At 43.4% G+C, this 25,825-nt stretch overlaps 2 protein-coding genes across 9 annotated transcripts in view; one reads left to right on the plus strand and one right to left on the minus strand.

Annotated features, from left to right (window-relative positions):
• The window catches only part of ctnnd2a (catenin (cadherin-associated protein), delta 2a), a 747,299-nt gene that overhangs the window by 439,872 nt on the left and 281,602 nt on the right, over positions 1 to 25,825 (minus strand). The gene's annotated exons all lie outside the window — the stretch shown is intronic.
• On the plus strand, positions 18,993 to 20,252 carry LOC133569571 (uncharacterized). 2 transcript variants are annotated; one of them, XM_061922005.1, is made up of 2 exons: positions 18,993 to 19,825; positions 19,925 to 20,252. In XM_061922005.1, exon 1 carries the CDS (start codon positions 19,091 to 19,093, stop codon positions 19,805 to 19,807), a length of 717 nt encoding a protein of 238 aa, XP_061777989.1. In that variant the 5' UTR covers positions 18,993 to 19,090; the 3' UTR covers positions 19,808 to 19,825; positions 19,925 to 20,252. The 2 variants fall into 2 exon arrangements, with proteins under 2 accessions (XP_061777989.1, XP_061777990.1); XM_061922006.1 differs by having other exon boundaries at positions 18,993 to 19,820.

Raw genomic sequence — 25,825 nt, forward strand, 5'->3', positions numbered from 1 at the left:
AAAATGGATGGAAGGATGGACGGATTTGACCCAAAATTGTATAAGGTCAAGTTGCACAATTGTTCTGCAAAGTTATGGGATGTATGAGTGCATGAACAACACAAACAAATGGAGGGACTTGTCTTAGGGATGGACATAATAGAATAACAGTTTCATTGATTGTTAAGAGTCTGTTAATAATATTGAGCACTGCTGCCAACTAGATGCAGGGTTGTGTATTGTTCTAAGATGAATACCAAAGTAATACCTCACATTGCGCAATGGCTGTCCAACTCCGATGCACTAAGAATCTGATAATACTGCCAATGAAGTGTGGCCTGGGAACGGAACTTGTTTAGATCCCAAAAAACACATATATACAAACCTCGTTTCCATATGATTTGGGAAAATGTGTTTGATGTAAATATAAACGGGATACAATGATTTGCAAATCCTTCTCAACCCATATTCAAGTGAATGCACTACAAAGACAAGATATTTAAAGTTCAAACTCATAAACTTTTTTTTTTTTTTTAAATAATAATTAACTTGGAATTTCATGGCTGCAACACGTGCCAAAGTAGTTGGGAAAGGGCATGTTCACCACTGTGTTACATCACCTTTTCTTTTAACAACACTCAATAAACGTTTGGGAACTGAGGAAACTAATTGTTGAAGCTTTGAAAGTGGAATTCTTTCCCATTCTTGTTTTATGTAGAGCTTCAGTCGTTCAACAGTTCGGGGTCTTCGCTGTCGTATTTTACGCTTCATAATGCACCACACATTTTCGATGGTAGACAGATCTGGACTGCAGGCAGGCCAGGAAAGTACCGGCACTCTTTTTTTACGAAGCCACGCTGTTGTAACACGTGCTGAATGTGGCTTGGCATTGTCTTGCTGAAATAAGCAGGGGTGTCCATGGAAAAGACGGCACTTAGATGGCAGCATATGTTGTTCCAAAACCTACATGTACCTTTCAGCATTAATGATGCCTTCATAGATGTGTAAGTTACAAGTTACCCATGCCTTGGGCACTAATGCACACCCATACAATCACAGATGCTGGCTTTTAAACGTTGTGTCGATAAAAGTCTGGATGGTTCGCTTCCCCTTTGGTCTGGATGACACGATGTCGAATATTTCCAAAAACAATTTGAAATGTGGACTCATCAGAACACAAAACACTTTTCCACTTTGCGTAAGTCCATCTTAGTTGATCTTGGGCCCAGAGAAGCCGGCGGCGTTTCCGGATGTTGTTGATAAATGGCTTTCGCTTTGTATGGTATAGCTTTAACTTGCACTTACAAATGTAGCAACAAACTGTATTTAGTGACAGTGGTTTTCTGAAGTGTTCCTGAGCCCATGTGGTGATATCCTTTAGAGATTGATGTTGTTTTTTGATACAGTGCCATCCAAGGGATCGAAGGTCACAGTCATTCAATGTTGGTTTCCGGCCATGCCGCTTACGTGGAGTGATTTCTCCAGATTCTCTGAATCTTTTGATTATATTATGTACCGTAGATGTTGAAATCTCAAATTTTTTTGCAATTGCACTTTGAGAAAAGTTGTTCTTAAACTGTTTGACTATTTGCTCACGCAGTTGTGGACAAAGGGGTGTACCTCGCCCCATCCTTTGTTGTGAAAGACTGAGCATTTTTTGGGAAGCTGTTTTTATACCCAATCATGGCACCCACCATTTCCCAATTAGCCTGCACACCTGTGGGATGTTCCAAATGATTCCTCAACTTTATCAGTATTAATTGCCAACTTTCCCAACTTCTTTGTCACGTGTTGCTGTCATCAAATTCTAAAGTTAATGAATATTTGCAAAAAAAAATGCTTCAACAATTAGTTTCCTCAGTTCCCAAACGTTTATTGAGTGTTGTTAAACAAAAAAGGTGATGTAACACAGTGGTGAACATGCCCTTTCCGTACTACTTTGGCACGTGTTGCAGCCATGAAATTCTAAGAAAATTATTATTTGCAAAAAAAAAAAAAAAAAAGTTTATGAGTTCGAACATCAAATATCTTGTCTTTGTAGTGCATTCAATTGAATTTGGGTTGAAAATGATTTGCAAATCATTGTATTCCGTTTATATTTACATCCAACACAATTTCCTAACTCATTTGGAAACGGGGTTTGTATAGTCTCACATACACACAATTATTCATATATATATATATATATATATATATATATATATATATATATATATATATATATATATATAAATATATATATATATACATACATACACAAATACAGTACATACATTGTATTCCGTTTATATTTACATTTAAAACAATTTCCCAACTCATATGGAAACGGGATTCGTAGTTTAAATGGATCAACAGTTTGGCAAAGCTTGTGTTGTAAGTCCAGTTTGTTCCAGAGTTTTACTCCACATACAGACACACAAAACGTTTACGAGTAGTTTGAGCTCTCGGCAATGAGAAATATTCAAAGCCTCTCAAGTTATGAGCCTGCACTCGTCTTATAAAAAAAAGTTGTATATTAGCCGGCGATAATTTGTTAAGTTCTTTATATTAGATTATTAATGTATTGTTTTTAACAAGGTCATCAAATTTTAGCAACTTTGATTGCATAAACAGATTATGAGTATGTTCTAAAAAAAACAACGTTGTGAATGATCCGCACTGTTCTTTTCTGTAACATGATTAGAGGATGAATTGTGTTGTGGTAAGTATTCCCCCATACTTCAACACAATATGTGAGGTATGGGAGTACCAAATGCAGTATAGAGTACGGAGTGCATTTTCATTGAGGTATAGTTTTGCTTTGTTTTTAATTGACAGGCTTTTGGAGATTTTTGTTTTAATGTGACCTGCATGAGGTTTCTATGATAGTTTACTATCAATTATTACTTCCAAAAATGTATTCTCATTTACGATTTCAATTTGGGTACCATAAGTACTTATTTTCTGTTCAGATGTTATGTTGCGAATTCCAAACATCACTATCTTAGTTTTATTTATATTCAAGGATATTTTATTTGTGTCCATCCATGTTTAGTTCTGTGCTTACTGTATTAATGAGCTCATTATAGCCATCACTACTGTAGAATATATTTGTGTAGTCTGCAAATAGTATACATTTCAGTACATTGGATGTATTAAACATATCATTAACATACACATTAAACAGTTTTGGCCCCAACACGGACCCTTGGGGGACACCACAAGCAATGTCAAGAGTATCAGATAAATATTGACCCATTTTTACAAACTGTACCCTCCCTGTTAAATAAATGTTTAACCAGTCTCCAGCCAGCCCCCTACTTCTGTATCTTTCCAGTTTATCTAGTAGAATTGAATGATTAATGGTATCAAAGGCTTTTTATCGATCAATAAAGATACCAACTGCATATATTTTATGCTCTAGTGCATTTTTAATTTATTCAATAGCTTCAGTTATCGTCATTGATTATATGATGCTTCTCAAGAAAAGATTCAAGTCGAGAGTTAAATAGTTTCTCTAAGATTTTTGAGAATTGAGGCAAAAGAGAAATTGGTCTGTAATTGGTGAAAGCGTGTTTGCTGTCACTTTTGAAGAGCAGAGTTACCTTAGCGATTTTTATTTTACTTGGAAAGCGGCCAGTCTGAAATAATAGGTTACATATATAAGTGAAGGGTTTTACAATATCCAGTATAACTTTTTGAACCCACATCATGTTGATATCATGGCAGTAAGTGGAGCACTTACTTTTACATGTTCGCACATTGTTTGTCACTTCCTGCTCATTTGTGGCTGAGAGGAAGAATGACAAATAATTATGTTCACAGTTGATTTTGTAACTCCATTGTCTGAGATATCAACAGCCAACTTAGCACCAATATTTACAAAAAAACTATTGAAATTATTCACTACATTACTCATATTAAACTCTTCACTGTTTTCATCAATAAAGTAATCAGGATATTTCAACTTTGAATATCCTTGTTTGATTAGGCTATTCAAAACATCCCAAGTTCCTTTTGTATTGTTTTTGTTTTCTTATAGCTTTTTTGATAACATAACCGTTTCCCTGTTCTTATAATATCAGTTAATTTATTTTTTGTACTACTTGTATTTTTGTTTGACTTATTTTGTTTTTATTTTTATGGACAGTTTGTAGAGATAGTTTTTTCTTTTTACAGGCATTAATTATCCCTTTTGAGATGCAAGGGCTATTTTTACTTTTTACTTTTATAAAACATTCTTTCACAGGGCAGTGTTTATTAAGCAGGGAAGTGAAAATGTCTAAAAAATTACAAGAAGCACTGTCCACATTTGGTTCCCTGTGAACTGAAGTCCAATCCTGAACTGCTAAACCATGGGTCGGGAACCTTTTTGGCTGAGAGAGCCATGAAAGCCAAATATTTCAAAATGTATTTCCGTAGAGCCATATAATATTTTTCTAACACTGAATACAACTAAATGCGTGCATTTTTGAGTAAGACCAACATTTTTAGAGTATGATAAGTCTGTTATTCTTTTTAATAACATTGTTATTCTAAAGTTAACCAATAATAAATATAATACTTCTTACCATTAATGCGACACCTTGGACAGATGCGATAGAAAACAGATGGTTGGATTAAAATGCATGAGAATGTTTTGTAATTTGAACGTTATTTTCAACATCGTGATTACCAGCGGAATTATCAATCAATCAATCAATCAATCAATGTTTATTTATATTGCCCCAAATCACAAATGTCTCAAAGGACTGCACAAATCATTACGACTACAACATCCTCGGAAGAACCCACAAAAGGGCAAGGAAAACTCACACCCAGTGGGCAGGGAGAATTCACATCCAGTGGGACGCCAGTGACAATGCTGACTATGAAAAACCTTGGAGAGGACCTCAGATGTGGGCAACTCCCCCACCCCCCGCCCCCCCCCCCCCTCTAGGGGACCGAAAGCAATGGATGTCGAGCGGGTCTAACACGATACTGTGAAAGTTCAATCCATAGTGGCTCCAACACAGCCGCGAGAGTTCAGTTCAAGCGGATCCGTCCACAGGAAACCATCTCAAGCGGAGGCGGATCAGCAGCGTAGAGATGTCCCCAACCGATACAGGCGAGCGGTCCATCCTGGGTCCCGACGAGCGGTCCATCCTGGGTCTCGACTCTGGACAGCCAGTACTTCATCCATGGTCATCGGACCAGACCCCCTCCACAAGGGAGGGGGGGACATAGGAGAAAGAAAAGAAGCGGCAGATCAACTGGTCTAAAAAGGAGGTCTATTTAAAGGCTAGAGTATACAGATGAGTTTTAAGGTGAGACTTAAATGCTTCTACTGAGGTAGCATCTCGAACTGTTACCGGGAGGGCATTCCAGAGTACTGGAGCCCGAACGGAAAACGCTCTATAGCCCGCAGACTTTTTTTGGGCTCTAGGAATCACTAATAAGCCGGAGTCTTTTGAACGCAGATTTCTTGCCGGGACATATGGTACAATACAATCGGCAAGATAGGCTGGAGCTAGACCGTGTAGTATTTTATACGTAAGTAGTAAAACCTTAAAGTCACATCTTAAGTGCACAGGAAGCCAGTGCAGGTGAGCCAGTACAGGCGTAATATGATCAAACTTTCTTGTTCTTGTCAAAAGTCTAGCAGCCGCATTTTGTACCAACTGTAATCTTTTAATGCTAGACATGGGGAGACCCGAAAATAATACGTTACAGTAATCGAGACGAGACGTAACAAACGCATGGATAATGATCTCGGCGTCTTTAGTGGACAAAATGGAGCGAATTTTAGCGATATTGCGGAGATGAAAGAAGGCCGTTTTAGTAACGCTTTTAATGTGTGACTCAAAGGAGAGAGTTGGGTCGAAGATAATACCCAGATTTTTTACAGAGTCACCTGTTTTATTATTTGGTTGTCAAATGTTAAAGTTGTATTATTAAATAGAGGTCGGTGTCTAGCAGGACCGATAATCAGCATTTCCGTTTTTTTGGCATTAAGTTGCAAAAAGTTAGCGGACATCCATTGTTTAATTTCATTATGACACGCTTCCAACTGACTACAGTCCGGCGTGTTGGTCAGCTTAAGGGGCATGTAGAGTTGGGTGTCATCAGCATAACAGTGAAAGCTAATACCGTATTTGCGTATGACGTCACCCAGCGGCAACATGTAGATGCTGAAGAGTACAGGGCCAAGGACCGAACCCTGGGGAACTCCACACGTTACCTTAACATAGTCTGAGGTCACACTGTTATGGGAGACGCACTGCATCCTATAAGTAAGATAAGAGTTAAACCATGACAGGGCTGAGTCTGACATACCAATTCGTGTTTTGATACGCTCTAATAAAATATTATGATCGACGGTATCGAAATCAGTAATGCGGACGTTGTATCGATCCGTTGTGGTGAAGAAGGAGCTGAGCCGGAAGGCAAAGCTCTCAATTTATCGGTCGATCTACGTTCCCATCCTCACCTATGGTCACGAGCTTTGGGTCATGACCGAAAGGATAAGATCACGGGTACAAGCGGCCGAAATGAGTTCCCTCCGCCGTGTGGCGCGGCTCTCCCTTAGAGATAGGGTGAGAAGCTCTGCCATCCGGGAGGAGCTCAACGTAAAGCCGCTGCTCCTCCACATCGAGAGGACCCAGATTAGGTGGTTCGGGCATCTGGTCAGGATGCCACCCGAACGCCTCCCTAGGGAGGTGTTTAGGGCACGTCCAACCGGTAGGAGGCCACGGGGAAGACCCAGGACACGTTGGGAAGACTATGTCTCCCGGCTGGCCTGGGAACGCCTCGGGATCCCCCGGGAAGAGCTAGACGAAGTGGCTGGAGATAGGGAAGTCTGGGCTTCCCTGCTTAGGCTGCTGCCCCCGCGACCCGACCTCGGATAAGTGGAAGATGATGGATGGATGGATGGATGGTATCGAAAGCAGCGCTAAGATCAAGGAGCAGCAACATAGATGACGCATCAGAGTCCATCGTTAGCAATAGATCATTAGTCAATTTTGCGAGGGCTGTCTCAGTCGAGTGATTTGCCCTGAAACCGGATTGAAAGGTTTCACATAGATTGTTAAACGCTAAGTGTTCATTTAGCTGCTCTGCAAAAAAAATTTCGAGGATTTTCGAAATAAAGGGAAGGTGAGACACCGGTCGGTAGTTTACCATGAGGTCAGGATCGAGGTTAGGTCTTTTAAGGAGAGGATGAATAACCGCTTTTTTGAATGCAAGGGGAACAGTGCCCGAGGAAAGTGATAAGTTTATAATATTTAGCACTGATGGACCTAATAATACAAAAAGCTCCTTGATAAGTTTCCCAGGAAGTGGGTCAGGTAAACATGTTGTTTGTTTTATTCCATTTACACGTTGTAACAATCCTTCTAATGTTATTTCATCAAAACGAGAGAAACTATTTTGGATATTTGCAGTATCCGCCGTATATACAGTCGTATCTGTGTTACTATAACCCAGTTGTAGCTGGGACGCATTGTCTTTAATCTCCTTTCTAATAAGTTCAATTTTCTTATTAAAGAACTTCATAAAGTCATCTGCCGAATGGGTGGAGCTACTGGAAGGAGTCCCTTGTTGGGTTAGCGATGCTACTGTACTAAACAAAAATTTTGGATCGTTTTTATTAATGCGGATGAGATTTGAGTAATAATTAGTTTTAGCTAAGGTAAGCATGCGTTTATAAGTTATTAAACTATCACTCCATGCTTGATGGTGCACCTCAAGTTTAGTCGTGCGCCATTTGCGTTCCAGCTTTCTACATAATAATTTCTGAGCTCTAGTTTCTTCAGTAAACCATGGCGTACACCTTTTTGGAGCCTTTTTTAACTTCAGCGGTGCTATACTATCAATGGTTTCACGCAGGGCGTTGTTAAAGTTGTTAGTGAGGTTATCAATAGAGCCCACATACTTTGGGAACGGTGCCATTACCGAGGGCAGTAGGTCCGCAAGAGTCCTTGTGGCAGCATTAATGTTGTGGCTGCTATAAAAGTTATTATTATTATTAGTTTGCCGAACATGAGTCTGAACTTCGAATTTTATAAGGTAATGATCGGACATTACTTTAGTATACGGGAGTATCATAACTTTGGAAACGGTGATACCTCTGACAAGCACTAGGTCTATTGTATTACCGCTGCGATGCGTCGGTTCATTTATTATTTGTGTAAGACCACAGCTATCAATTATAGTCTGGAGCGCCACGCACGGTGGGTCCAATGGGGTATTCATATGGATATTAAAGTCCCCCATTATAATTATATTATCGGCGTGCGTCACTAGATCAGCAACAAACTCTGAGAATTCACTAATAAAGTCCGAATAGGGCCCTGGGGGGCGGTAGATAACGGCCAGGCACAGAGGCAGAGGTGTGGTAGACTTCATAGAAAGCACCTCAAACGATTTATATTTATTATTTAAGTTAGGACTAAAGTTAAAGTTTTCGTTGTATATTAGTGCGACCCCCCCTCCCCTTTTGAGGTGACGGGCAATATGCGCATTCGTATAGTTAGGAGGGGATGCCTCATTTATCGCAAAAAAGTCGTCTGGTTTAAGCCAGGTTTCGCTAAGACCGATGACGTTAAGGTTGTTGTCTCTAATGACCTCACTGACTAATAACGTTTTGGGAGACAAAGATCTGATGTTTAAAAAGCCCATATTATAGGTAGTGGGCTGTTTTAAGGAGTTGTTGATAAAATTATCCGTAGTAGCAATATTAATAATGTTGCGTTTATTATGCGCAGTGTACTTAAAATAATTACGACCATATCTAGGAATTGATATGACGGGAATTTTTAGATTGTCTACTTGGCGCTGCGATAAACTGAACGCATCATAATTTGCCACCTCAGTAGAACGCATGTCTAACTCTGACGTAGTCATAGACACAGCAGAAAAAACATTTGGTGAGTTGTGTATTATTCTACGAAAATTGCTATGTGTACAGGGATCATCCAGCCTGGCGCTGGCTAGTTCTAGCTTAACTGACTCCATACCCAGGCTAGCAGGCTCTGTAATTGCCTGTGACCGGGCTTGCTCTAGTGCAGTTAGTCAAATGTGGCTCAATGCGAAATCTATGTTCCGAGACAAGAGGATAGCGCCTTCCTGGTTAGGGTGAAGGCCGTCTCTCCTCAGCAATTATTAATTACTTATCGTGTTAAGCAATGTCAGCTAAGATTTATCTGAGAGCCAGATGCAGTCATCAAAAGAGCCACATCTGGCTCTAGAGCCATAGGTTCCCTATCCCTGTGCTAAACTATTGTTTAGGGCACATATTGTTTCCTCAGTTGTTATTCGTTTAGAGATTCTCGCCATAGTGTTTTTCGTTTTGGTGGTCTGGTGGTCTCTGGTTCTTCATGGGCTGTGGGTGACAAGCCTTGATGTGCTCCAGGTTCATCTCTATCCCCCTGCTTTGGAGATAGGAAGCCACCTGCTGCTCCACCGACTGTGTCTCCTGCTCGCTGGGCTCCCCGCTGTCCACGGCCACCACACGCGCGTAGGAGCGCGGCTTGATCTTGATGACCACATCATTAATGCGGGAGTATTGCTCCGGCTTGTCTACATGCCGCTCCAGGTCCACAATGCGCTGGTCTTTTTCCATTTTCTCAAGGCGTAGCTGTTACACCTCTTCCAGTAGCCCAAGAAGCTGCTCCTGCTGCGTTCTGACCGCAGTCACATTGCTGGCAGGGAGTGGAGTGTGAGCTTCATCTCCTCAAACACCTCCGAAGTCGGGCTTTGCTTTGGTGGAGGCATTCTGATGGTCTATATGCCGAAGCATCCAGCAACAAAAGAAATCCACACATCTGTATCTCAGGCTGCTAATGCTAGCCGGCTTCGATGTGCTAGCCCGCAGCACCGATCGACACAAACTGCAGTGCAGTGAAGCAGTGAAGCCAAAAAAGAACAGGAAATATATGGTGGTTTTGCATTAAGTGATCGTTTAACTCGACAGCCTTACGTTGACAACAGTCTGTCAGACGCGTGCAAACTCCAAACGTTGCATTGTTACATCCCTTATGTGGTCTACCTCCAGCCTATCTTGCCGATTGTATTGTACCATATGTTCCGGCAAGAAATCTGCGTTAAAAGAACTCCGGCTTATTAGTGATTCCCAGAGCCCAAAAAAAAGTCTGCGTTTTCTATTCGGGCTCCAGTACTCTGGAATGCCCTCCCGGTAACAGTTTGAGATGCTACCTCAGTAGAAGCATTTAAGTCCCATCTAAAAAGTCTGTTGTATACTCTAGCCTTTAAATAGACCCCCTTTTTAGACCAGTTGATCTGCCGTCTCTTTTCTTTTCTCCTCAAACACATTTCGGGGGAACATCGGCTCTGTAACACATTATAAACGCAACATAACAATTACCCAGAATGCCATGCATCCATGACTCTTACTGGCTATATCATACACCCTGCTAGCACCAAACCCCACCCCCGCCCTCCGTGCGTCGGTTGAGGTGGGCGGGGTTGGGGGTGCGGGGGTGTATAATATAGCCAGTAAGAGTCATGGAAGAATGGCATTCTGGGTAATTCTTATGTTGCGTTTATAATGTGTTACAGAGCCAATGTTCTCCAGAAATGTGTTTGTTATTCTTGTTTGGTTAGGGTTCACAGTTTGCCGCATATTAGTAAGAGTGTTAAAGTTGTTTATATCACAACCTTCAGTGTAACCGGTATGGCTGTTGAACAAGTATGCCTTGGAATCTCGTACGAGAAGCAGCGAAATGCATGCGTCCGGCCGGCACGCAGATAGCATGGTGTAAAGGCGGGCGTGATGACATGTTGTAGAGCAGTAGTCCCCAACCACCAGTGCTGAAAATAATAACCATAATAACGTTTTTTTTTTTTTAAATGTGTTTTTCATGATGGTATCCTTACATCACACTCAATTTTTTACTGCATGCCATTGGTAAGCGCAGGGGTGAGAAGAGGTTTTAAAGTTATTAGCGCCTGCTTACTTTTACCGCATGCCTTGAATAAGCGCAGGAGTGAGAAGAGGTTTTAAATTAATTAGCGCCCCGGCGGCTATTCAAGGAAATACTGTATACCCAGTGTGAAAACAATAACATGGTAATTTACTTTTAACATATCATTCATGCTTCAGATATCTGAGGTGTAACTCACAGCTACATCGCAAATGGAGATGAATAACACTCAAGAACAGAAATAACAGGGTAGGTGTGATATTTGATGAGGCTGTACTAGTATGCATAGGTACAGTATGTAGGGATGTATTTACAGCAGAGTGAGGCTGATGGAGGAGAAGGATAGGATGTGACATCCAATGGGACCCTGGGACCGGAGTTTTTTAATTAAGTGGTGAGAGAGGAGTTGGCTGGAGCAGCTATAACACTATATCTTCATGTCTGCTCCGCAATGACTCAACAACTCCATCTAAGACCCAGAGAACACACATCCATGCAGGAGCCATCTGGCCATAGCGGGGTGCATCTAACTTACCATTGACACTGCTAGAAGTGCTTTGCATGCCGAACATATACAACAGTAAAAAACGTTGTATAAATGGAATCCTTGTTTTAACACTGATACATAAAGCTCTAAGGGATATCAAGATGCCTGCAAATAGGAGAAGCTACAGCAGATGTCCTCCCAGCCTCAAAACCTGAATGCTCCAATGCCCAGCAAATAACGTTCACCACACGGCAAGACAAGTTTTCACCTGCGGTTTGCAGAGTTCACATACCACTATTCTCCACGTATGCTTCAGCACTCACACCAGTGAGGGAAAAACTAGCCATCAGGTCTCTGTAGCACACAATCAATCAAGGGACTACCTAAAGCCCTGAAACCTCGAGAAGTCCCACTGGGGTTAGCCAAGGACCACAGGGGCTACCTGTACTCTTCAGATGGACACAACTTAATTTTTTAGTAGTGTGTTTCCTTGGTTTCTGTCAGTAATTCAATCCAAAAGGCTTGATGAAGACTGAATTGTATGAAAGTCAAAGCTATTTTTCCCAATAAAAAGCATACAAATCCAATTAATACGTTCTAAACACCAACAAATGTTAACACAAAATATACATGCATATATACTTTTATACATACATGCATACATAAGGGGCGGTATGGCGTAGTGGGTAGAGCGGCCGTGCCAGAAACCTGAGGGGTGCAGGTTCGCTCCCCACCTCTTGACATCCATATCGCTGCCGTTCTGTCCTTTGGCAGGACACTTCACCTTTGCCCCCAGTGCTGCTCATTGGTGAATGAATGATGAATGATTGATAGGTAGTGGCCCGGGGGGCCGTCAGTCTACCCCAGGGCAGCTGTAGCTACAAATGTAGCTTACCACAACCAGGTGGGAATGATTGATGGGTTCCCACTTGTCTGTGAGCGCTTTGAGTATCTAATAATAGAAAAGCACCATATAAGATATAATCTATTATTATTATTATTACATACATATACAGGGTTTCCCACAGCATTTTGTTGTAAAGGCGGCGGCCTTAACAACAAAGAGCCACCGCCTCAACTAATGTCTTAATAAGCTGCTCCGCTTGGATCTGCCTCTGCCTCTGTCAGTACGTCTCTGCAGCACCCAGCATTGTCCCACCCACACAACCATCTGATTGGTTACACGCAGAGCGGTAACAGCCAATCAGCAGTGCGAATTCAGAGCACATGTAACAGCCAATCAGCAGTGCGTTTTTAGAGCGCATGCAGTCACTGCTCCTGCGGTAGGGTGAGCAGAAAGGTGTTTAGCAGGTAAACATAAGGCAACGGACTCTCCCCAAATTATAATAAACTAGTAACATCACTATGAGCCCATTGACGTTCTAGAAATATAAGCGGCAGTTCAGCTCGCTCGCAGTCCTTGAGGTGAAAGCTAATTAGCTTTTAGCGTAACGTTAGCTCACCGTGCGGTGTGTGTGTGTGTGTGTGTGTGCGTGCCTGCGTGCGTGTGTGCGTGTGTGTTACAAACAGCAAAGTCCTGTCTGTCTGAGAGAAAGACAAGCATTATTGCATTATTGACCTACAGTTAACAACTAAGTTATTTCACTTTACCCTTTTCTGTGTTGATTGAGCTGTGTTGAAGCAGCAAAAAAGGACATCATGTTAAATGAAGAGTTTCTGTCTCTGATAGTTGATATAATAATGTAAGTGCATCATAAAGCCTACATGAACTGCATGGTGTTCAGGGATAAATAGTCTGTCCTATTGCTGTTATACTATTTTTTTCAGCTATAGTTACAATAATCATTAGTAATGTAGCAGCCTAATTTTGAATATGTATATATATATATATATATATATATATATATATATATATATATATATATATATATTAGGGTTGTTCCTATACAAATATACTGACTTTATTTTGACCCAAAAAATCTTACGGCACATTAACCATGTATTTCTTATTGCAATCGGAGAACAATATTGGCTCTAAATAAAATAGTGAAGATACTAGACAACTTGTCTTTGAGTAGTAAGTAAGAAAACAAATGTTCCTAATTTGACTGCTGACATACGCAGTACCATATTGTGTCATTTATCTACCTATTAGTTCGTCAAACTTATGAAGGCCAAGCTGTAAAAATTGATTATTAATCCACTTATTCATTTACAGTTAATATCGGTTTATTTTCCGTTTTAACACTTCTGTTAAAATGTAATAATCACTTATTCTTCTGTTTGGATACTTTACATTAGTTTTGGATGATAACACAAATGCATGTATTGATCCGATACAAAGTAGTTAGTGGATCATACAATGGCCATCCTCATATGACCAGGGAGGTATTTCCTGAGTTCATATACATAATATGACTTTCAAAAAAGGAAAAAATAATTTGTGACGGCAAAAAATATTGTTGTAATCATTCCCTCTTTTATTTGGTATTGTTACAGTGGGTGTCAGGTGTAGATCCACCCATGGCATTTGTTTACACTGAGGAGTACTATCTTTTGTTAGCGGTGACGCCGGTGAGCTATTGTATCCTCCTACTGTGTGTCGTGAAGCATGCTTAGCTATTCCTCATCCTGCTGGGATGATACTTGTAAAACACGTACTTTAATTGTCATTATGGAGGCGAGGATTAGTGATTTAGAAGTAGGTGAAACACCGCCGACCGCGGATGAACGTTAGCTGCTAGCCATGTTTTAAAACACCTCTTGTAGCTTCACCTATATTGTTAGTTTTTAAGCCAAAATGTGTCCATTCTCCCTTTTCTGTCTACACATTTTGTCTGCTTGTAAGTACTACAGTATGTGATTGTGCTCTGCCGAACATGCTCCTCTGCTCGTAAAAACAGCAATGACACGACGTGACGACAACGCGCCATCATGCCCGTAAACACAAAAAAGGAAAAGAAGTGGGAACCGGTATTTTTCAAAATAGAGTATAGTACAGTTTTTGAGAAATTAGTACCGCAGTACTATACTAGTACACCATACAACCTTTCATATATATATATATATATATATATATATATATATATATATATGTATATATATATATATATATATATATATATATATATACATATATATATATATATATTGTTATGGGTCACACTCCTGCTTCCTCTCTTCCTGCTATGTCTCCTCCTGCTGGGCGTCCGGACAAGCACACCACGGGCCACTCCCACATGTGCTCTCTCTCCGCTGCGGGCGTGCCTCCTCGCACCTGCAAACACTTACCAAACTACACACCTGCCTGTGATGAGCGAGCTGCCTTCAAGAGCAGACGCAGCCTGAGATCCGACGCGAGAACGTAGCTTCACGTACCCAGTACAATAAGCCCACACGTATTTAGCTCCTCTGCATGTGCAAACTATCTCCCTGTGGTCCTTCCCTGTTGTGCTCATTGTCTCCTGTGTTGTGTCGTCTTCCAGCCTCCCGCCATCCTTCCTTGTCGTCGAGTTGTGTGTCTCGTCACCTTGGACTTACCGTGGATTTTCCCTTGCCTTCCTGGACATCGACCTCACGCCTGCCTAACGACCACGAAACCAAGCTACTGCCCTTGACCATCTGCCCGCTCCCCGACGTTCGATTCCGCCTTGCTCCTTGCTGGACTTCCGCCTGGATCCCAACACGCATCCTCAACACCCGTCTGGCAACCATACTCAGATAAGTCTCACATTTCGTCACACTACATCTCTTTGGTTAAATACACATCTCACTCACACACTAAACTGTCATTAAATACGCTGACAGCTAACGACGTCATCGTTCCTCTGCCATCTTCTTCTCCCGTTGTACCGTCACAGTACGTTCTCGCCATGTCAGAACCAGACGGCAAAGACGCGGCACGTACCCTGCTCCCCTCCCGAGGCTCCCCGGTACCAAGTGTCGCAGCCATGCACACTGCACTCCAGCAGCACCAAGAGCGCTTTTGTGTTCTTGAGAATAAGCTGGATGCTGCTTTTGCTAGCATGTTGGCTCGACTGGACTTGATCTCCCCAAGCTCTGCCGCCCCCCCGGAGCGCGTACTAGTTGCCCCCGCCGCGGCAGCCCCCACACAGCCCCCGTCTTCCTGCGAGCCGAAGATCGCTAACCCTAAGGCTTTCGAAGGGGATTTTGAGTTATGTCGTGGTTTCCTGGTCCAGTGTGATATGGTATTTCGTCATCAGCCCTCCCGGTACACCTCTGACGGGGCCAAGATTGCCTTTATTTTTTCTTTATTGACCGGAAGGGCTCTCCAGTGGGCCACAGCAGCTGTGGACCACAACCTTGGCCTCAGCATGAATTATGATGTTTTTCGCACGGAGTTTAGGGCAGTTTTTGACCATCCCTCCGATGGAGGAGACGCCGCCTCACGTCTACACTCCCTTCAGCAAAGTTCTCGTTCTGTGGCAGATTACACTCTTGAGTTCCGCACCCTGGCCGCAGACAGCGGGTGGGATAACAAGGCCTTGTTGAGCGCCTACCGTCGAGGCCTCTCCGACGAGATCAAGGACGGATTGTTGCGGGACCAACCTGCCTCCTACCAGGACCTCATTCAGCTGGCCCTACTGATGGACAAGAGACTCAAGGAACGAGCGGCTGAACGAAGACTTTCAGTCCAGGAGAGGACCAGAAGGCCGGTGTGGGGGAACCGTACCGTTTCTTACTCTCCTAGCGCGGCCAGAGGTGGGGATGAAGGCGCCCACTTGGTGGACCAGTCTGGGTTTCTCCCTGCACCAACCAGCGGGATGGAACCCATGCAGTTGGGCAGGACTAGACTGGCCACGGAGGAACGGGAAAGGAGGTTCCGTCAGCGCCTCTGCCTCTACTGTGGTTGTGGGGGTCACATGATCGTGACCTGCCCCACACGACCAAAAGACCAGGCTCACAAGTAAGGGGAGTACTTGTGAGCCATACCACCTTTACCCGGAGCCACTGTGACCCTGGTGTCCTTTTCCCCGCAACATTGTCTTGGGAATCAAGAGGACTGAAGGTGGGAGGGTATGTGGACTCAGGAGCAGATGTTAGTTTTATGGACCGTAATTTTGCCTGTCAGGCCGGGATTGAGCTTCTACCTCTGGACAAGCCTTTACCAGCTCAGGCCCTGGACGGGCATCCCCTGGGTCCCATCACCCACCGTACAGCACTGCTCACACTAACCCTGTCCGGCAACCACACGGAGCAGATTAGCTTGTTAATCCTCAATGCCCCTATCGCTCCTCTTGTCCTCGGCCGTTCATGGCTTCGCCAGCATGACCCCCATATTTCCTGGATCTCTGGTAAGATCCTATCCTGGAGCACGGCATGCCATGCTAACTGTCTCAAGGCAGCATCCCCTGTCTTGGAGAGCCCCAAGCTTAAGTCATCCCCATCTGACCTGTCTGGGGTCCCCGCGGTTTACCATGACCTTGCAGCTGTATTCAATAAGGCCCAGGCACTATCTCTACCCCCGCACAGACCGTACGACTGTGCCATTGATCTCGTACCTGACGCAGTACTTCCTTCTAGCCGCTTGTACAACCTGTCCATAACTGAGAAGAAGGCTATGTCTAACTATATTACGGACTCACTCTCTTCAGGTATCATCACTCCCTCCAAGTCACCGGTAGCCGCCGGATTCTTCTTTGTCGGCAAGAAGGATGGCTCCCTACGCCCTTGTATCGACTACCGAAGACTCAACGCCATCACAGTCAAGAACCGGTATCCCCTTCCACTCATGAGCTCCTCCTTTGAACCTCTTGCTCCTGCAACTGTCTTCACCAAGCTTGACCTCCGCAATGCTTACCATCTTGTCCGGATTAGGAAGGGGGGTGACTGGAAGACAGCCTTCAACACGCACCTTGGCCACTTCGAGTACCGGGTCATGCCCTTCGGCCTGACCAACGCCCCAGCTGTCTTTCAAGCTCTAGTTAACGACGTTTTAAGAGACATGCTCGACAAATTTGTGGTTGTTTACCTGGATGATATTCTGGTCTTCTCTCACAACATGCAGGAGCATCAGCAGCATGTCCGACAGGTCCTACAGCGCCTCCTCGAGAACCGCTTCTTCGTCAAGGCAGAGAAATGTGAATTCCATTCATCTTCTGTAAACTTCCTTGGCCACATCATCGAGAAGGGTAACATCAGAGCCGACCCTAAGAAGGTCAAAGCGGTTATGGAGTGGCCTCAACCAAACACCCGTACGGAACTGAGGCGATTCCTAGGCTTTGCAGGATTTTACCGTCGATTCATCCTCAACTTCAGTAAGGTAGCTGCACCTCTCCACGCACTAACATCTACGATCACTGCATTTAGGTAGAACAAGGAGGCAGACGTGGCATTCCAGAACCTCAAGAGGAGCTTCAGTTCCGCCCCCGTTCTCGTACACCCTGACCCGGATGTGCCGTTCACGGTTGAAGTGGACGCTTCTGACTCCGGGATTGGGGCAGTCTTGTCCCAGCGTTCCAGTGGGAGTAATGTGTTGCACCCTTGTGCATTCTTTTCTAGACGTCTCTCTCCAGCTGAGAGAAACTACGATGCTGGGAACCGAGAACTGTTGGCAGTCCACGAGGCGCTGGTCGAATGGCGACACTGGCTGGAGGGGGCCAAGCATCCGTTCCTGGTCCTGACCGACCATCGCAACCTCATTCACATCCGATCCGCTAAAAGACTGAATGACAGGCAAGCTCGCTGGGCACAATTTTTCTGTCGATTCGATTACACTCTCACCTACAGACCTGCTTCACGCAATGGCAAGGCGGACGCTCTTTCTCGAATTTTCTCAGAGGAACCTACCGTTAAGTCTACTTCCGAGACCATCCTTCCCCCTAACCGCATCATCGGGATGGTAACTTGGGAGATCGAGGGCCTGGTCAAGACGGCCTTACGTTCTGACCCTGGTCCCGGAAACGGACCCCCTAATAGGCTGTTCGTCCCAGAACCTTTAAGGGCCAAGGTACTTGATTGGGCTCATTCTAGTGTGTTTACCTGTCATCCCGGAGTCCATAGGTCACTAGGCTTTATCCGACGCCGTTTTTGGTGGCCTACCATGGAGGCGGATACCCGGGAGTTTGTCGCCGCCTGCAGCGTCTGCGCCCGGAACAAGGCAAGCCACAGCCCTCCTGCCGGCCTCTTACACCCTCTTCCCATCCCCAATCGACCTTGGTCCCACATTGCTGTTGATTTCATCACTGGACTTCCCACTTCTAAAGGTAACACCACAATCCTCACTATCGTCGACAGGTTTTCCAAGGCAGCACACTTTATTCCTTTGCCCAAGCTTCCATCCTCTGCTGAAACCACAGACCTGCTGGTCCAGCATGTGGTCAGGATCCACGGGATCCCCTCCGACATAGTCTCTGATCGTGGCCCTCAATTCATTTCTCGGGTCTGGCAGGGTTTTTGCAAGGGCATTGGGGCCACGGTCAGTCTGACTTCCGGCTACCACCCCCAAAGCAATGGTCAAGCAGAGAGGGCCAACCAAGGGGTGGAGACCATGCTGCGCTGTATGGCTGCGCAACAGCCTAATTCCTGGAGTAAGTTTATTCCATGGGTGGAGTACTCTTTCAACTCCTTGACCTGCGCAGCTACGGGTATGTCTCCATTTGAATGCTGGCTGGGATTTCAACCTCCCTTGTTTCCTTCCCAGGAGATCGAGGTGGCAACTCCTTCCACCCAGGCACACCTGAGACGATGCCGCAGAGTGTGGAGGTCCGCCCGTGCTTCCCTATTGAAGGCGTCTGTTAGGATGTGTCGCAATGCCAACCGGCGGCGCATCCCGGCTCCCGACTACCAGCCCGGACAGCAGGTCCTGCTTCGGGCCAAGGACCTCCACCTCCCGATTTCCTCCCAGAAACTTGCACCACGTTTTGTTGGACCTTATACGGTCAAATCGAAGATCAACCCTGCTGCTGTACAATTGGATCTTCCACATTCCATGAGATCTCATCCTGTCTTTCATGTCTCCCAGGTCAAACCTGTTGTTAACAGTCCCCTGTCCGCCCCCACCCCCGCTCCTCCCCCTCCTAGAGTCCTCGAGGATGGGGACCAAGTCTGGACCGTCAAGGAGATCCTCAAGGTTCGGCGACAGGGGAGGGGTTGGGTCTACCTTGTGGACTGGGAGGGCTATGGCCCTGAAGATAGGTCCTGGGTACCGGCCTCTTACATCGCCGACCCCTCCCTTATCAAGGACTTTTACAGAGCTCACCCCGAAGCTCGCCGGGAGTCTCGCGTAAGAGGGGGGGGTGCTGTTATGGGTCACACTCCTGCTTCCTCTCTTCCTGCTATGTCTCCTCCTGCTGGGCGTCCGGACAAGCACACCACGGGCCACTCCCACATGTGCTCTCTCTCCGCTGCGGGCGTGCCTCCTCGCACCTGCAAACACTCACCAAACTACACACCTGCCTGTGATGAGCGAGCTGCCTTCAAGAGCAGACGCAGCCTGAGATCCGACGCGAGAACGTAGCTTCACGTACCCAGTACAGTAAGCCCACACGTATCTAGCTCCTCTGCATGTGCAAACTATCTCCCTGTGGTCCTTCCCTGTTGTGCTCATTGTCTCCTGTGTTGTGTCGTCTTCCAGCCTCCCGCCATCCTTCCTTGTCGTCGAGTTGTGTGTCTCGTCACCTTGGACCTCCCGTGGATTTTCCCTTGCCTTCCTGGACATCGACCTCACGCCTGCCTAACGACCACGAAACCAAGCTCCTGCCCTTGACCATCTGCCTGCTCCCCGACGTTCGATTCCGCCTTGCTCCTTGCTGGACTTCCGCCTGGATCCCAACACGCATCCTCAACACCCTCTGGCAACCATACTCAGATAAGTCTCACACTTCGTCACACTACATCTCTTTGGTTAAATACACATCTCACTCACACACTAAACTGTCATTAAATACGCTGACAGCTAACGACGTCATCGTTCCTCTGCCGTCTTCTTCTCCCGTTGTACCGTCACATATATATATATATATATATGTGTGTATATATATAGATATACATATATATATAACACACATATATATACACACATTAATCTATATATGTATATTAATATATATATATATAGATACATATATAAACATACATGCATATATATATACACACATATATATGTATATATACATACAAACACACACACACACACACACAAACATATATATAAAATTATTCAAATATTTAATTGCGATATGGACAATTAATTTGCTTTGATGAAATGTGTTTTAGACATTATGCTCTTTTAAATAGCTCAACAAAAAAAGGACAAACACGATTTAATGACAATTCTAAAAAAGGCTGTGTGTCGCCAAATTTTGTAAGAATACAGAATTTGTATTCCTGCTTTAGTATAACTTGCATTTAGAGAAGGAGCTACACTATGCTTGGATACCAGTTTCACGCAATAACAACACAAAATGTTGATTGTTATGATGTTGCGTAATATAATATGTTTTTTCTTTTTCTTTTAACGTGTCCTGGTCAGTTACTCAGGCAAATCATATTGTTGATGTAGATGCCCATATATGTAAGTATTAATGTAGCTAAATTGTTAGCAAACATGTATCTCAGTCCGTGTGCTTGTAATCCAATTTGCGTGCATGTGTACTAATTTGTCTGTATATCTATCTGAGTGTGTGTATTCAGATCCATATATGAGTGTTTAAAGTTGTCTTTCTGTCCCTAATTAGAAAGAACCCTCGATAGGCTGTTTACTTACTTTTGCCACTCTTCTTCCGTGTAAGATTTGAACGAGCACATCCAGATTTGTGAGCGTGTAATACAACTTTAAAAGTGTATGCATGTAATGGATGGATGGCTGGATCTTTATTGTCATTGCACAAGCACAACAACATTTTGTTTTCAACAAAAACCCATTCAAGATTAGAAACACAAACACTGAACAGGGTTACAGAAAAGGAACACTAATGGGTCACCACATGGCGCTCCTTAAAAGGTGGAAATAAGGTAGATGCTGGGAGCAGATGAGTGACAAAAAATCAATCTCAGACTGGGTTCCTGTCAGTTTAAAATCGTCAACAACAGGTGTGTGTCCATGAGAGACAGGAAAGGAGTTTGTTGTTTCTTCACTGCTCAAAGTCTCGAAGTCAGGGAAACAATCCAAATTAGGATGTTTATTTTTAGCGAGCAAGAAAAAAAATTGCTTTTCACTCTTAAATGTCTATTTCTGGTCCTCAAATTCATCCTGCAGGGCAGACGGTCCAATGTTATCCAAAATCTCTAGATTATCCACAGTTCTCCCCACATCCTCCTATCATTTGTGGCAGCTTTAGGGTACTATAAAGGATGCCAGCATTTTCCAATTTGTCGACAGACAAGAGCATCGCCTACTCCAATCAGCAGATGTCCTGTTGTCATGATTCCAAATAGGTAGATATAGTCAATATCCACCACTGAAAGGGTTGCCATGCACACAGCACTCCTTTTCTTCTCAACATTCTGTCGTGTGTCAGGACAGGCAGGTTCCCCCAAACCCGAGATCTTGTCAATTTCGTTGGTAGGTCAGGTAATCAATTCCATTGTTTAGATTTGGAGAGCAGTGCAAAAAGAGGCAACAAGAAAGTTAAGACAAGACAAAACAAAGAAGCCAGCAGGAGAGACTAGGGAGAGAAGAAGGGAGTGTCCGCGCTCGTTAAATGCCAGTGAAAAAAATAAGTAATACAATCTGCGTGTGCGTATCTGAGGTGTGCCTCCATTTAACCAATCACGGAAGACACGACGCAATTTAAACAAATCCGAAACAACGCTCAGCTCAGGTGCATGAAAGAGATATGCCAAGACCCGCCTTACAATGTTTCTGATTGGTTTAAATTGCATACTGTCTTTTGTGGTTGGTTTGAATTGCATACTTTCTTTAGTGGTTGGTTAAATGTAGGCATGGTGGATTGATGGCTTGGTCTGCGTCTGATGTATTACCTATTGGTACCTGTTATTGTGTATTTGGGATCTGCATAAGTCCCAAAATGTTTTAATGAAACCATGGAGGCATGGCGGGGATATGTATAAAACAATCTTGTCTTCCTTCATACTTGCTGTTGCCCACTGCTCCCCTCACCTCCCAGGGGGTGATCAAGGGTGATGGGTCAAATGCAGGGAATAATTTCGCCACATCTAGTAAGTGTGTGACAATCACTGGTACTTTAACTTTAACTTTTTTCCTCCAAACAAGCTGTTTAAAATCTGCAGTTTGTGACGTTTTCCCAGGTGTGATGTCAGTGGAGTATCCATAAATGGTAGAAATTTACCCGAAAAGATTTGCGCAAGTCGGCTATTGCAGTTGGACACTGTAGTCAATAAGCTCCTTCTTTTTCTCTTTCCTCTTTTTGTGGGGCAGACTGGCTCATACATGCACATATACCTCTATTGTTACTATTTCTAATACAAAGTAGCATTTAGTTCTAACGTATATCTGACAGTAGAATCCACATAGAAGTGCAAAAAACTACAATATGGCTGGCAGGGAGAAGACACATATGAAGGGCAGGCACATAAATAAGACCGCCTGTGGGTATTGATGGATAGCAAAGCTCAGAGACGTCAGTACACACAGATCTAAAACACACATATGCGGATTTGAATACACACACTCAGAATGATATACTAACACACAAACTAATACACATGCACGCAAATTAAATTACACGCACAGAGATTGACATACACGTTTGCAAATAATTTTGCTACAATAAGACTTCCATATATGGGCATCTACATCAACTGTATGATTTGCCTGAGTAGCTGGACAGGACATGTTAAAAAAAACGAAATATCACAGATTATACGGCCAAAAATCTTTGACAATCAAAGCATTATCGTAATAATCAACATTAAGTACAAATCTCGTTTCCATATGAGTTGGGAAATTGTGTTAGATGTAAATATAAACGGAATACAATGATTTGCAAATCATTTTCAACCCATATTCAATCGAACGCACTACAAATACAAGATATTTGATGTTCAAACTCCATCCATCTATCCATTTTTCTACCGCTTATTCCTTTTGGGGTCGCGGGAGGCGCTGGTGCCTATCTCAGCTACAATTGGGCGGAAGGCGGCGTACACCCTGGACAAGTCCGCACCTCATCGCAGAGCCAACACAGAAGGACAGCCAACATTCACACTCACATTCACACACTAGGGACCATTTAGTGTTGCCAATCAACCTATCCCCAGGTGCATGTCTTTGGAAGTGGGAGGAAGCCGGAGTACCCGGAGGGAACCCACGGATTCACAGTGAGGACGTGCAAACTCCACACAGAAAAATCCTGAGCCCGGGATTGAACCCCAGTCTACTCAGGACCTTCATATTATGAGGCAGACGCACTAACCCCTTTGTCACTGTGAAGCCCATGTTCAAACTCATAAACTTTTTAGTTTTTTTTGCAAATAATAATTAACTTAGAATTTAATGGACGCAACACGTGGCAAAGTAGTTGGGAAAGGGCATGTTCACCATTGTGTTACATACCTTTTCTTTTAACAGCACTCAATAAGCATTTGGGAACTGAGGAAACTAATTGTTGAAGCTTTGAAAGTGGAATTCTTCCCCATTGTAGTTTTATGTAGAGCTTCAGTTGTTCAAATGTCCGGGGTCTCCGCTGTCCTATTTTACGCTTCATATTGCACCACACATTTTTGATGGGAGACAGGTCTGGACTACAGGCGGACCAGGAAAGTACCTGCACTCTTTTTTTACAAAGCCACACTGTTGTAACACGTGCTGAATGTGGCTTGGCATTGTTTTGCTGAAATAAGCAGGGGCGTCCATGAAAAAGACGGCGCTTAGACGGCAGCATATTTTGTTCCAAAACCTGTATGTACCTTTCAGCATTAATGGTGCCTTCACAGATGTGTAAGTTACCCATGCCTTGTGCACTAATGCACCCCCATACCATCACAGATGCTGGCTTTTGGACTTTGCGTCGATAACAGTCTGGGTGGTTCGCTTTCCCTTTGGTCCGGATGACACAATGTCGAATATTTCCACAAACAATTTGAAATGTGGACTCTTCAGACCACTGAACACTTTTCCACTTTGCATCAGTCCATCTTAGATGATCTCGGGCCCAAAGAAGCCGGTGGCGTTTCTGGATGTTGTTGGTAAATGGCTTTTGCTTTTTGCTCACGCAGTTGTGGACAAAGGGGTGTACCTCGCCCCATCTGTTCTTGTGAAAGACTGATCATTTTTTGGGAAGCTGTTTTTATATCCAATCATGGCACCCACTTGTTCCCAATTAGCCTGCACACCTGTGGGATGTTCCAAATACGTGTTTGATGAGCATTCCTCAACTTTAGCAGTATTTCTTGCCACCTTTCTCAATTTCTTTGTCACGTGTTGCTGGCATCAAATTTTAAAGTCAATGATTATTTGAAAAAAAGAAAAAATGTTTATTAGTTTGAACATCAAATATGTTGTGTTTGTAGCATATTCAACTGAATATGGGTTGAAAAGGATTTGCAAATCATTGTATTCCATTTATATTTAAATCTAACACAATTTCCCAATTCATACGGAAACGGGGTTTGTACTATTATTGTGTGAAACTTACACATGGTGTAGCTCTTTCTGTGAATGCAAGTGTTCCTAAAACAAGAATACAAATCGCACAATTACAAATATTCCAGTAAAAAACTAAATCTGGCTAGTCACATTTATTTATTTGTCATTAAACTGTGTTTGTCATTTTTGTGTTGAGCTGTTTAAAAGCCTAGTTTAGTGCATGGTACAGTATTGATTTAAAAAGCATAGTCATCAGACAACTGTCAATCAAGTTTATCATGAAACATGATTTCACTGATACTGAAAATGTGATGTTGCGTTGTACAGAACACAGCAAGTCCTCAAAAAGGTGTCGCCTTCTGTTGAAACTGTCCATTACTTCACATAAACGTTTTGGATCAATACTTGGTGATGCAATTTGAGTGAAGGAAAAGTAGCAGGGCTATTTAACTGGCGGTCCAGGGGTCAAAAGAGGCCTGGCAAAGACACCAAACAGGCCACCAAGTTCAGTTGAAAACTTAGAAGTGACTTTGATTCAACATAGTTGCAGTATATTCCTAGAAACACCAAAGAGCTCCTGTTGTACAGAGGAACTGCTATTGCTAACATACATGTCACGTACAAAAAAAATGTTCTGGCTTTCCCTGTTGAAGGGTTATGTTAAGTTATTTTAATTTTAACAACTGTTTAAATAAAGGAAGAAGACTGGAATTGAAGTTACACATATTATTTCTACAAATGGAGTAAGTGTAAAGCAGAGGTCACCAACCTTTTTGAAACCATGAGCTACTTCTTGGGTACTGATTAATGTGAAGGGCTACCAGTTTGATACACACTTAAATAAATTGCCAGAAATAGCCAATTTGCTCAATTTACCTTTAATAAATAAATCTATATATGTTAAAAAAATGGGTATTTCTGTCTGTCATTAGTCGTAAATTTTATTTCCTTTTACGGAAAGTTTTT

The sequence above is a fragment of the Nerophis ophidion genome, linkage group LG15, assembly GCF_033978795.1.
Source record: "Nerophis ophidion isolate RoL-2023_Sa linkage group LG15, RoL_Noph_v1.0, whole genome shotgun sequence".
NCBI classification, from domain to species: domain Eukaryota; kingdom Metazoa; phylum Chordata; class Actinopteri; order Syngnathiformes; family Syngnathidae; genus Nerophis; species Nerophis ophidion.